The sequence below is a fragment of the Hipposideros armiger genome, unplaced genomic scaffold (assembly GCF_001890085.2).
Source record: "Hipposideros armiger isolate ML-2016 unplaced genomic scaffold, ASM189008v1 scaffold_69, whole genome shotgun sequence".
NCBI lineage: Eukaryota > Metazoa > Chordata > Mammalia > Chiroptera > Hipposideridae > Hipposideros > Hipposideros armiger.
This window is the reverse complement of record NW_017731419.1, coordinates 1,293,458-1,307,355: the sequence shown is the minus strand read 5'-3', so window position 1 is coordinate 1,307,355 and position 13,898 is coordinate 1,293,458. Positions and strand designations below refer to the sequence as shown.

The window sequence follows — 13,898 nt, the reverse complement described above, 5'->3', positions numbered from 1 at the left end:
GGCAGAGACCTACAAGCCAAGGAGCACCGAAGACCGCCAGCAGCACCAGGAGCTGGGAGAGGCCCGGAGCAGGTGCTCCCTCCAGCCTCAGAAGGAACCCGCCCTGCTGACGCCTTGATCTTGGGCTTCCAGCTTCCAGAACGGTGAGATGTAAATTTCTGTTTGTTAAGCCCCTCGGTTTGTGGTGCCGTAAGAAACCAGCACACTCAGTCATTGGTGGGGTGTAGATTCAAACTTGGGCATTCTGGCTCTAAAACCCAAAATCTATACTCAGTTCTCTGAGGCCTCTTGGTGTCTCTGGAAACACTTGTCACTGTGCTGTGCTTACTGCAAGCGCTCAGAGCACAGGAGCTCTTCGCCTCAGATCAGCCCCTTCTTAGAGAAGGGCACCCCGCCTCCCCAGGCAGCCAGGGATGGAATGGACCCCGTCATGCCCTTCGCCCACCACATTCAGCCAGAGCCAGGGGATCCTAGCGCTGTACCTCCAGGGGACCCCAGGTCCATTCTCCCTTCTCCACTGATGCAGCTGCTCTGAGTGCTAAACGCTGGTCCCAAAGAAGTGTGCCTCCCAAGTGCCACCACAAACCCCACAAATAAGAGACCCATGGGAGAGCAGCAAACAGGAAGAGAAGGAGGCCAAGGCCTCATTCTCAGGGGATAAAGTGTCCTGCACGAAGTCTTTTCATTTATTTATTTTTTAATGTTCCAAAAGGACATTTTGAAATCTGAGGAGCGGGACTAAATATTTACCCGATCAATTCCAGGGACCTGTCAGGGGGTGGTGATGCAGAGCAAATAGCTCAGGGACCTTGTTTAGGACACAGCCATTTTCTTTCATTCATTCATTTATTTATTCATTCATTCACCAAATAGTCACTGGGCCTCAGCCACATGTCAGACCCTACGATCAGCACTGGAGCACTGGGGTCAACAGGGCCCTGCCTTCCAGATGTTCTAACTGGGGCCTAGGGGTGGGGGTGGGGGAGGAGCAGTGATTAATGTCAGCCGACCATGTTTGATAGTAGGGTGACAGTTTGCCTTGGGGAAGTGATGAGGCATTAAAGGGAGATCCTGGCAGAATGCAGATTCTCAGAGGCGGGAAAGGGAGCACCCTGGGTGATAGGGACCGGCAGCAGCAAAGGCCTAGGGGTAAGACGCTGTGGGCCTCCTGGGAGAACAGCAAGACTATTCATGACTGACGTCACCGGTACCTGAGAGCAAGGAGAGGAGCTGAGGCAGGAGAGGCAGGCAGGGACCAGATCGGGAGGGCCTCGACTGCAGATAGAGGAGCTGGAACTTTATCTTGTAGGCGCTAGGGAGCCACTGGGTGCATTTGAGTAGAAGAGGGATAAGTTTAGTCAGAATAAGGAGCATCACTCTCAAGGCTGAACTGAGAGTGGCTGTTCCCCGCTTTTCTCCCCTGCATCGCATCAGGGCCTCCCTTCCGTATATCACCCTGGCAGTGCCATGGCCGCATAACCCTAGGTCTATGCCTTCTTTCTGACTTGCCTGAGGCTCTTGAACCTGCAGTGTATCCCGTGACCATGGCCATCTACTCTGGGAGAGATACTGGCCACATCTCCATGGCCATGGGTGGGGGCAGTGCCTATGCAACCCAGGAAGCTGCCCGCCTCACTGAACCTTCTCACCAGGTCTCTGTGGCAGCTCCTTGGTTAATGTTCTCCTGGCCAAGGCCTTCTGGGCATCCCCGCTGGAGCAAGGCACCCACCCTGCCCGGGGGCTGCTGGCTGCCTACAGCACTTCCTCCTTCTGCTGACACTTTGCCAACCCACAGGAACTTGGAGGACCTCATGTGTGGACCAGGTATGCCAGGGGAGTGCAGGGCCAACCTCAGAGGGATGAGAAAGGAATGCATTTATTGAGCCTTTGCTATGTACAAGGTACCAAGCCAGCTCCTCACAGTCATCAGTTTGTTTACTTAGCACACTTTCTGGGACAGAAACTTATTCCGAGATCACATGATCTGCCTGAGGTCTCATAGACCTGGGGAGCTGAGTGTTCAGCCCACACCTGTCTGGTGCCACCCATATCCCTCGCCCTCACCAACAGCTTCTGCCTGGACTCTTGGCATCTTCTGCACCCCCACTCCAGAAGCAGAGCTGCTCACAGCCAGCCCTCCAGGCCATGTTCTCCTGCTGACCTGCAGCCTTGGGAGGGCTATGATTCCATGGGGTTGACAACTTTGCCCAGAAAGAGGATGCTCTGGGTGTTTGTGGAAAAGATCACCACAAAGAAGGGCCGGTTGAACCGAAGGACCCGGCGATTGAGTGTGGCAGACAGAAAGGTGACAGAGAGGCTGGTGGCCGCTGCAGCCTTGGTGCCAGCCTCATCCACGTCCAGGATGGCCTTGTGGAAACTCTGGGAGAGAAATCACAAGCGTTACTTCTGAGAGAACATGCGTGGGGGCTTAGGGAAGACTAGGGGAGGAAGAGATCGCTGGAAATCAATGCTGAGGTTCATTGCATGCAAAACCACTTGTTGGGGAACCTCACAACAGGAATTTCTATGCTGGGTGGGTTGTTGAGCTAAATGGTCTCATATGTATACAGTAGTGATAGCTATCATTAATGGAACACTTAGTATGTCCCTCATGCTCTTTCTATCTTCAAAACCACCATATGAGGTCGATGTATTATGCCTGGTTTTTAGACGAGGAAAACACACTCAGAGACTAGGTAACCTTCTAACGCCATGAGAGGTGGAACTGGAATTCAAACTCTCAACCCCAAGGCTCTGCCCTCTAGTACACGTTAGTCTTACTTAGCTGAAGTCATCGGTCCCTTTCTCTCATCTAAGAAATCTCTCTGATGCCCATGCACCCAAGCCAGCCACATCTGTGTCCCTCCTCTGTTTCTGGCACTGCATTTGTCACTCTTCATGGCCATGACCTATGAAGGCACTCACTCCCCGATGTGACTGGGAGTCACTGTGTCCCCAGCAGCAGCATGTGGTGTTGGGTTTGTGGATGTTGATGCCTGTGGGTGACTGAACAGACTCAGCCTCTGAGACCTCACATGGTGGCAGGGAGAGCACCCATCACCCAGCAACTCCCGAGGGGTGAGTTGGCCCCCAAGGACCTCCACTGAAGTCTCTAGGTGTTGATTCTCGCCAGTGACTTACCCTAGACACCAGCAGGTTTCTCTCTGTGGTGATGCCAGACAAGTCAGCCTGCTGCGTAAACAGGTCCCTGATGCCCAGCACGGGCAAAATCTGATCTAAGTTATAGGAGCCGGAAATGGAGAACTTGGGGAAATGCAACTCGAGCTTCCTGTGAAAAGACCTGAAAGAGGCATTGGGTTAAAACACTGGACTCATGAACAAGCTGGGGATGACTGGGAGCGCTGTCCTTGACTGCACTCTCTAGCTGGCTCCATTCCACCTGGGTTCTATCGCCACAGATGCCCATTTGCTCATGCCATCCTGGTGGTTTAAGGCCAGGCTCCTTTGTCCCAGTGCCTGTTATCTGTGAGGCCTCCCTCCCTTGGGTGTTCATGTTCATCAGGGGTGCTTTCTGTGTGCGTACGAGGTGCCCAGAGAGATGCAGTCTCCCTCTGTGGCATCCTGTCTTTGCCTCTGTTGGGGACCTGTGGTTTTCAATTGTTTGGAACCAGGTGACATCTTTGGCTCAAAGTTTCTGTGCCACATGAATTGTGTGAATTTTCCATCCAGATACGACCTTGAATTGAGCCCCAAGTTGATGGGAAACTTCCCTGCTACTTCCTGGGATGAGTGGATGTAGTTTTTTTAAGCCCCTCCATGCCAGTTCTGTCATCCATCTTGACTGGGGGACTACCCCTCCATTGTACAGGAGTAGACCTTCCAAGGGCCAATATCTCTTCACCCAAGGCTTGTATGTACAAGGGCTATGTCTAGAATAAGGACTCCTAACTCCTAGTCTGGTTTTCTTTTCACTGATGAGGGTGAAATCATATTTGGGATGCAATAGGAGAGTTGATTATTTAAGGAAACCCACGGAACATCTTAGCACAAACAAGAATTCTTTCATAATTTGGCATTCACTCCCTATTTTGGGCACTGGTTTTCATCAGAAGGGTCCATTTGAAGGGTAGCACTGATGACCACATGGCCCACTGATTACCTCTTCTGCAGCAAATTGTTCCACCTTGTCAGCATCTCTGGAGTCAACACACTTTCCACCTGCTTCATTTTCCCTTGGTCAGGAAGGATGAAAAAGGCCTTTGCATTTCCTTTGTAATCCATCCTCAGCACCGAGCAGGGCAAGTATTTGTCGTGAAGATACCAGTGGTTGTGGCGGTCTTGAAACATCATAGGTACCTTGACTGTTGTACTTTCATCCACATAGAAGTTTTGGGGACTAGTCCTCGACGGGATAAATGGTTTCTCCCATTGACCTGAAGGGAAGAAGGGAAGATGGCGTCCGTAGCCCTTTAGCCAGGAAATGTCTCCTCAACAGCCACTCCAGACCCCACCTCCCCATGTCATCAGTGTGTCAATTTAGATCACTCACAACCCGACATGCCTGGGGGTGGGTTTCTCAGACTCATTTAGATTCAAAATTGAGAGATCCCAGAGAATCTCAGTAAGGTTGTCTTATGTCTTCACTAATTCCTTAAAATCGTCGCACTTAAATTTTTTGTTTGTGTGGTGGAAGCGCATTGTGGTTTTGACATGCACTTTCTTGGTTAAAAATGAGGTAAAGTGCCAACTAGATGTCCTCTGCTTTTAGTTCAGTGCCAGTTAATTTTTTTTTTCTTATTTGTATTTCTATAGGGCTATTTCGCAGTGATTGAAGGGGTTCTTTCTGAGTACTAGTTGCATATCAGTTATGTGTGTTGCAAATACCTTTTCTCCCTTGCTGACTGGTCTTTTCACTCATATAATGGTGTCTTATGGTGATTGATATCCTTAATGTTAATGCAGTGAACTTATCAGTCTTTTCCATTATGATTACATCTTCTGTCTCTTGGTTAGGAAAATTTTCCCTACCTCCAGGTCATGAAGATACCCTCCTACATTATCTTCTAGAAGTTTCATCTTATTGCTTGCATTTTGGACTTTACTTGGCCTGGATTAAATACTTATGATTGGTGGGAAGGAGGGACCCAAAACCATTTTTTCCCCATATGGGTACCTAGTTGTCTCAGTATCGATTTCTTTTTTTAATCCATCCTTTTTTCAATACTCTGTCACGTCAGCTTTGACAAATATAAAATGTCCATTTATTCATGGGACCATTTCTGGGCTCTATTCTGGCCTCTCTCTGTTCTGTCTCATTGGTCTATTTGTACCATATAGTCTAAGTGAACATAGAGTTATAATAAGAACAAGGTGTGATCAAACAATAAAGTAAAAGTTTAAATTAAAAAATGTATTACAGTAACAGACACGTTGCCATTAATCCCCCTCAAAATACTCAGCCTTGCTTCAAACACACTTATCCCATCGTTCTTGCCACTTTCTGAAGCAGTTCTGGAAGTCCTCTTTCATGAGTGTCTTTAGTTGTGCCGTTGTGACTGCCTCAGTGTCCTGAATAGATTCAAAACATTCTCCTTTAATGGTCATTTTGACTTTGGGAAAGAGCCAGAAGTCACATGATGCCAGATCTGGTGAATAAGGTTGATGAGGACACACCATAATGTTTTTATTTGACAGAAATTGCTGTACCAGAAGTGATGTGTGACACGGAGCGTTGTCATGATGGAGGATGATTTGCGGCACACTTTAAAACACACCTTCTCTCAACCATAGCTCACACATGACTGACTGTATCAAACAAGTTGAAACTTGTCATACACTGTTACTAAGGTTCAACGTGCTGCTTTCCATATTGAAGATCCCTGCCTTTCTGTTGGGTGGCACTTCACAGCAGCATTCACCGTAGTTTTTTATCACAACGGAAAGGCTCCATGTCACACATTGTGTCTGGTATGACAATTTCTGTCAAATAAAAACATTACAGTGTGTCCTCATCCACCTTATTCACCAGATCTGGCACTGTGAGACTTCTGGCTCTCCTCCAAAGTGAAAATGATTCAGGACATCGAGGCAGCCACGACAGCGCAATTAAAGACACTCACGAAAGAGGACTTCCAGAACTGCTTCAGAAAGTGGCAAGAACGATGGGATAAGTGTGCTCAAAGCAAGGGGGAGTATTTTGAGGGAGATTAATGGCATTGTGTATTTTACTATAATAATTTTTTTTATTTAAACATTTACCATATTGTTTGATCACACCTCATATTGCTCTCGGGCAGACAAATTTTCTCATTTTAGCTATTTTTGGCCCTTTGCACTCTCATATACATTTTACAATTGGCTTGGTAACTGCCACCAAAAAGAAAAAACAATTCTGTCAGAATTTTGATTGGGATTACATAAAATATTTAGATTAATTGGGAGAAAGAATGGATAGCTTTACCATCCTCTTCATGAATATAGTTTATTTTTTTTATTTAAGTCTACTTTAATATCGCTCTATATAATCTTATCTACAGAGATCCTGCACGTCTTTTGTTTGTCGTCTTCTAGGTTCTTTTCATTTTAAAATACAAACCACAATTATTCCACTGCTCTTACCATGTGACTTACACTGAGGGTTTAGGGCTACATTTATATCCTCAGAGTGCTGGGCAGGTGTGTCAGGGGGCAGGACATCTCTACCTCCCTCTTGTTCTAGAGAACCGCTCCTCCTTCTGCCAAGAACACTAACCCAGTTGGAACTAGGACTCTTTCAGGAATTTAGCACAAAAAATCGTCATTATTTCTGGCCAGAGCTTTGGGTAAGGTGATGGTGTATACTATACATTAAATTATGTTTTAAAAGGAATGGAGTCAGGGCTGGCCGAGTGGCGCATTGGTTAAGAGATGGCTTGGGGCGCCAGCTGTGAGCAGCAGGGCCCTGGTTCGGATCCCACATGAGGGCCAGTGACACTGTCCTCAATAGCTAAGATGGTGAACAACAGCTCAACCTGGAGCTGGGATGCTGTGAGCTGCTGGCGACGGCATAGGCTGCAGCCCGTGCTGCAATGGGCTGCCGTAAGCTACTGTGAGTGGCCGGCAGCCAGCGTGAGCTGCCAAGAGCCTCCGTGGGCGGCTGTCCAGAAGCCGGCGACCGATCTGCCTCACCCGGGAAGAGCGCAATGATGGTGCCAACTTGAGCCAGGGAAGCGACATCCTCCACAACTAGACTGAAGAACAAAAGGTGGACAGCAACTTGTCTGTTCATCTTCCCTGATTCCCCTCCCCAATTCCCCAATAAATTCTTTTAAAAAAAAACAAGGAATGGAGTCAGAAGAATACTGTGCAGCCACTAAAGTGAGATCTAAATAAAGTTTCTCATAGCATAAAATTATAACACACACACACACACACAAGTGCATGCAAAAACTGGTAAAATATGAATAAAATCTGTAGATTGTCAATTTCCTGGTTTTGTTGTTGTGCTACAGTTACGTAAGATGTTATCTAGGGAACCTGGGTGAAAGGTACATGGTACCATCCTGTACTACTTTTGCAACTTCCTAAGAACTTATAGTTATTGCACAATTTAAAAAGTTTTTAAAAATAGTTTTCAGCAGTGCATGAAAATTCCTCATGTAAAATGCAGGCGATGACCAATTTGGCTGGATTGTTAGTCTGGGACTGTTTCCTAGAGTCTGTTCCCTGCAGATTCTGATGCAAGCTGATCACAAGTGTGAGGTTGAGAGGTAGATGTGAAGCAGCCACTGCTCACTGAAGGTCATCATGGGCATACAGGACAATGGCCAGACCCGGAGGAGCCCGGCGTGCTCCAGCTCACCCATGCCATCCTCCAAGTTTGTTGTCCCAACTCTAGCATTGCTGACCAACAGTGTCCCCAAACCACCACTAGGTGCCCAGCATGGGCCTCTCCACAAGCTCCCCCTACATGGGACCGCCCTGGTAGCTGGATGTGTCTGGTGTATAGATTCCTGATAAACTCTAACTTGTCCGCCTGTACCAGTGACTTTTTCTCTGTCCCTCCACCTCCCTCCTCCAGACCTTCACTTCCCCAGCCCCTCGCACAATCATGCAAGGTCTAATTCCTGTAACAATCCCTTTTCCCTTAACACTCCTGGTGGCTTTGCTCCACGGATGGAACCCTGACTGATGCACACAGGACAAAACTGTCCCCACACTGTGATTTCAACTGTGTTAACGTATGTGTGTGAACCAAAGACTGAAAAGAATTATGCTAAAATGTAAACATTGGTTGCCTCAGGGTGGTAGGATTATGGGCAATTTCTATTTTGTTTTTTTGTACTTTTACGTATTTTTGAAGTTTTTCAAAATGAGCGTCGTTATCATTAGAGTAATTATAATTACTGTAATTTTTTTTTATTGAGTCTGTATAATGAGGTTGGGCAGACTTCTTTTGCAAAGAGCCAGAAAGTAAATATTTCAGAGTTTTGCAGGTTATTCCGTCTCTATAGCAACTGCTTGTCTCTCTGTGTGTGAAAGCAGCGAGAGGGACTATATCAATGAGTGAGCATGGCTGTGTGCCAATAAAACTTTATTTATAAAAACAGGTGGCCCAGCAGACTTGGCTGGGGGCTGGAGTTTGCCCACCCCTTTAGGCTCTCTTCTAAGGTGTATTCATACATGTAACATCACTTGATCCTCAAAACAAAGCTTTGAAGCTGGGAATCTTATTATCCTCACTTCAAGCAAACAACCTGCCCTGTTTACACTGCTGGTAATTGGCAGAGCTTTGACATAAATCCAGCAGTTCAACTCACAATAATTGGATATAATATATTTCATAAACTATGATTATTTAAGAAAATACGTCTAAAGATATGAAGGGCTGGAAATCTCAATACTACACAATCTTAAATACCTGACGCTCTAGCGTTAAATCTTCTGAGGGCTGTTCAACTTTATCAGACCTAACGCATTCGCTTTCTTTTTAAAAAAAAATCTTTAATTCATCAATAAATTGGAAGGGGGGGAGGAAGGATGATATAGGACCTATCAACGAATGGGCTCTTACCTTTGAAGTAAACGTAGTTCACCAGCACCATCACTGTATCTGTGCTGAGCCCGCCCACCAAGCTCGGAATCTTGCCTCGAGTTTCCTCCTTGATGTGGTCGTTGATAAGCTGGGTTGTACCCTCAGAGTCGAGGAAGTTGGTGTGGAAGAGTTTGGACTCATAGAAGGCCATGGTGTCATTAAGGAACCTCGAAAGGAGCGGTAGGTCCTGGCTCAGGAAAAGGGCACTGCCCACACGTGTCTCTAGCTGGTCGTCTGGGAGGTTGAGAGTGTGCAGCAGGTGCTGGAAGCCCAGGTGGATGTCGGACTCGGACACTTCCGTGAGGTTGAAGCCCAGACCCTCGAGGATCTGGGTCCACGTGTGGGAGCGGGCCCCCAGGGACAGCATGGCGTAGGCGGCGGAGATGCTCAGAGGGGAAAAGAAGATGTTGCTCCCAGGGTTTGGGGAAGCCATCAGGTGGTACAAGCTGAGGGCAAAAGCGGTGTTGCTCGGGGCGATCTTCAGACTGGGGGAGTCCTCACCTGTGCCTGGAGCCTCCTGATTGTGACTGTCGGTCTGACCTTGGCCACTGTGAGAAAGGGCCAGTAGTCCAACCAGGAGGAGTTGCAGGTGGTCGGTAAGATGCATCTTCTGAGCTCTCAGGTCTACAGGAGGAAAGAGAGGACCCAGGAAGTTCAGAACACCCAACTCTACAGAGACGCTGGGCAGGGGGTGGAGCCCCAGGGTGGGGACACCCTCAACTCCTGCAGATGGGCTTATGACAGACTAGCAAACACCTAGCTCCTTCCTTGTGTGTCGTGATAATGATATTATCTGGCATGCTCCTGTGTCTACCATCTCATTTTATTCACCATCTTCGTGATGTTTGCATGGCACTGGACTCCATTCCCGTTACAGAGATGGGAAAACAGAGGCTCTCAAACTGACTTCACCGTACATCTAACTGGTAAATATCTGAGCTGGAACACAGGTCTCCCGACTCTCAGCCTGGGGCGCCTTCCACCATGTGACCTTTTTTCCTTAGCCCAGTGAATCATTACACCAAGGGGACTGAATCACCAAATGTTAATCACCACACACCTCCATGGTCTGCTTTACAGTTTACAAAATCACTTTCATGCCACTTTGTTTGACCCCCTAACCCAGGTAGAGGTCAGTAGAACTTGGATTCTTATCACCATGTACAGATGAGACTATGGAAGTTGAATAAATGATGTGCCCAGTCACAGGGATAAGATTGGTTCCTTTTCCTAATGAAGTCAACCTGCCCCAAACAGGATGCTCGGTTTTCTCCACCAGATCTGTTCTGCCCCATTCCAGTGGCTCCACCATTATCTAGTTCTCAGCCCCAAACTCAGTTGTCATCTCTAACATCTGTCTGGCCTTCCATGCACCTCTGCTTCAATCTATTAGGACGTCCCACAGCCGCTTCCTTCAACCGCTCAGCCCCTCCACTGCTATGGCTCTCATTCAAGTCTCCAGAGTCTTTCACCCAAAGCAAGTATCAGACAACTTTTCCTATAAAGGGCCAGATAATAAATAGCTTGGGTTTTGTGGGCTATATAGTCAGTGTTGCATCTATTCAATTTTGCTGTGCTAGCTGGAAAGTGGCCACAGACAAGAGATGCACGGATGGTCATGGCTGTTTTCTGGTAAAATTTTATTCATAGACACTGAAACTTAAATTTTATATACTTTGGATATGTCACAAAATGTTGTCCTTCTTTGGTTTTTTTCAACCATTTAAAACTTTTATATTTAGGGAGGCCAGTTAGCTCAGGTGGTTAGAGCGCAGTGCTCATAACACTAAGGTTGCCGGTTCGATCCCCACATGGGCCAAAGAGCTGCACCCTCCACAACTAGATTGAGACAACTACTTGACTTGAAGCTGATGGGTCCTGGAAAAACACACTGTTTCCCAATAAAATTTCTTTACAAAAAGAACTTTTATATTTATATTTTATATCTTCCATTCTTAGCTCATGGACAAGACAAGAAAAGGCAGTAAGCCAGATTTGACCCATGGGCTGTAGCTTTTGGGCCCCTGACCTGGACCCCTGCAGTAGCTTCCTAACTGCTCTTTCCACTCTCCGCTTTCCATACAGCTGCTGGAGTGTTGTTTAAAAACACACTGAACCACCTGGTTGACCAACTCAACACCCCTCCCCCCAACATGGCTTCCTAGCAACTTCTCCCTTGTTTTGTCACCAATTCTCATATCCTTCCCTGTGGCGAGACAGGTTAGCAAGCATGTTGTTAGGGAGACAGGAAAGTCCCTGGTAGAATAAAACAAAGGCAGCCATATCTTGGAAATCCAGATTCTGAAATGACTCATTCGTTCCAGGGCAAAAATGTAATTGTGCTATGGGGGTAAAAGAGTTACTTCGTAAATCCCCTGAGGCTGGGCAGCAGAGCGAATCTGATAGACAAAATCTATTAGAAGGCGCCAACTCCCTTCCCCAAGCATGAAAGAGGAAGTATAAAAGTCAGAGCCTTTTGCCTTTGCCAGTGGGCATCCCAGTTTCGGGAACCCCCTCTCATAAGAGAGCTGTACTTTCGCTGCAGTAAAAATCTTTGCTCCTCTACCTCTCCTTCCGAGTTCGCGTTCCCATTCTTCGGGTACTTGAGACCATGATCCCCAGGCACCAGACACCAGGATCCTATATCAGTGGCTTTACAGCGAGATTACCCAGCATTCCCCTCTGGCAGGAGCTCTCCGAAAGCACTGAATTAGGAGCCAGGAGACCTGGTCCCAGGCTGTGTGCAGCCTTGGAGGACGCTGTTTTCTGGCCCGCACAGTAGTTCTCCCACTGGTTCAGTGAAGAGGTTGCAATCATCTGGGGGGGTCTTTTTAGCCTTAGGATTTGTCACCTCTAAGTAGGGTGACCGATTGTCCCAGTTTTCCCAGGACTTTTCTCGTTTTAGCTGTGGATGAAGAAGAGCTTTTATAATAAAACTGCCCAAGTCCAGCGACAGAAAGTAACTTCACAGGGTGATCTGACTGTAAATTCCTAACTGCGGCAGGTCACGACCGGGGAGTCATGCCCCAGGCATGTAATTTCTTCAGTGAAAGGTTTATCCCTTTTGCCTTAAACAAGCCCTGTCCATTGTTTCTGTGCATCTAGGTTAACAGGCCTTTGAAATGAGACTTTTTGACCCCTCCTTCTAAAGCTTTACCCTCCTCAAGGGAGCACATAATGTTGTTAACTGTCCTGTAACCCAGTCTTCGCCTCACTTCCTCCCACATCTGTTTAATCTTCTTCACTTCCCTCTTAATTCCAAGTGCATAAAGGAAAGTGCAAACAGTCATTTTCAGAAGCACTTTTCTTAGCCTGTTAAGATTTTGCCTCCGGGCCTGGCCGAGTGACTCAATTGGTTAAGAACGCGAGCTCTGAGCAACAGGGTCACTTGTTCGATTCCCACATGGGCCAGTGAGCTGCGCCTGAGCTGAGCTGCCCTGTGCTGATGGGTGGCCGGATGGTTCAGTGGTTAGAGCATGCGCTCTTAGCAACAAGGCTGTTGGTTTAACTCCCACATGGGATAGCGGGCTACACCCACCCTCAACTAAGATTGAACATGGCACCTGAGCTGAGTGGCCGCGAGTTGCCAATGGGTGGCCAGATGGCGAGTGGACTTGGAGCTGAGCTAGCTGTGCCCTTCACAACTAAGACTGAAGGACAACAACTTGGCTGTTCACCTTCCCCTATTCCCCAGTAAAATATTAAAAAAAAAAAAATTCGCCTCCAGATGTCTGCTTGGCTCAAATAAACTCTAATAAGCTCTTATAAAATTTTTCTACAGGTTTGGATGTCCTTACAGTGACCTAGCATTGAAAGTCTTATGTCCCAGAACCCCTAGTCCTCCCTTTGGGATCTCCGTCAGAGGGTTACTCACGGCACAGTCAACCCTGGAGTGGCCCCCGTGCAGTTGCCTGGGCTCTAGAGGTGGCTCAGGAATGTGGCTTGGGTTTATCAAGCCCAGGAAGGTTGGAGAACTCTCTCAGCACTGCCTACTGCCTCCACAGTTAGGTAATTATTAATGAAAAGACCAGTGGGTGCAGCATGGAATACATAGAGAAAAACCTCACTGGAAGTTGGCTTTCCTCCTCCCAAAGGAACCCCTTCTTCCCTCTCAGGAGACCCCAAGAGGGTTCACCCCTTCTTGTTTCTGTTATGCATTGAGGTTTGCCTGGCACTTGCTTTTCCTTGAGGCTCAGGGGAAAGCCCTTAGCGGGTCTGACCCCCTCTCTGGGTTTTTGTCTTCCCTTTCCCCCCAAATTTTACCTCCCCTCCCTGCAAAATGAAAAGCTGGGCCAGGCCAGGAGCAGCAAACTCCAGTGCCTTCACGAACCTGGTAATGCCACTTCCAGGGTGACGTGGTGGCGAGTAGTGAGTGGGCACATGGGACTGGAAAGGCTCGGCACTCTGCAGCCAGATGAGACTCACCTGGGGCCTAGATCCTGCCCAGTGCCTCCAGTTCGCAGCTCTGGACTATGTGATTCCTGAGGAGCCTTCCAGCTGTGAAGATGCACGGCTCTGTGATGGAACTCGCCAACATGTCAAGTGTCGGCCTTCAAAGACAGGGCATCCCAGGGGCAACAGTGGTGTGGGGCTGGATCAGACCCCTCCTTGGGCCAGGACTCCAATCGCACATTTCTTCTTTCACGATGGAGCTCGAAGCTGCTCTCTCCCCAATCATCAGTGAGCCTCGGCTTCCTTGGACGATTCTGGGGCAGCTGGATGTGTGGGTGACATCTCGCTGTTTCTCAAAGCATTTGGGGAAGGACCACAGGAAGTGACGTAGCTCTCTTTGTCACATCAGGGTGTGAAGGAGATGCCCTCGACACCCAAGTTTCCTCTAGTACACTTTTCTGAATGTGTCTCC

The 13,898-nt window shown here is 47.8% G+C and overlaps 1 protein-coding gene across 1 annotated transcript; it reads right to left on the bottom strand.

Annotated features, from left to right (window-relative positions):
• Nucleotides 1-1,858: 1,858 nt before the first annotated feature.
• Nucleotides 1,859-13,000, bottom strand: LOC109382722 (kallistatin). Its single transcript, XM_019642440.1, has 5 exons — nucleotides 12,909-13,000; nucleotides 9,014-9,658; nucleotides 4,121-4,394; nucleotides 3,142-3,301; nucleotides 1,859-2,379 (listed from the first exon to the last, which is right to left on the bottom strand). Exons 2-5 carry the CDS (start codon nucleotides 9,639-9,641, stop codon nucleotides 2,179-2,181), a joined length of 1,263 nt encoding a protein of 420 aa, XP_019497985.1. The 5' UTR covers nucleotides 9,642-9,658; nucleotides 12,909-13,000; the 3' UTR covers nucleotides 1,859-2,178.
• Nucleotides 13,001-13,898: the final 898 nt, after the last annotated feature.

What these genes read in the sequence shown, in the direction of transcription:
- LOC109382722 (XM_019642440.1), bottom strand. Translation starts at nt 9,641, where the DNA reads ATGCATCTTACCGACCACCTGCAACTCCTCCTGGTTGGACTACTGGCC. An exon ending in GAACTACGTTTACTTCAAAG is followed by an intron (nt 4,395 to 9,013) that starts GTAAGAGCCCAT and finishes TCTTCCCTTCAG; the next exon opens with GTCAATGGGAGAAACCATTT. An exon ending in GAAACCTGCTGGTGTCTAGG is followed by an intron (nt 2,380 to 3,141) that starts GTAAGTCACTGG and finishes TTTCTCTCCCAG; the next exon opens with AGTTTCCACAAGGCCATCCT.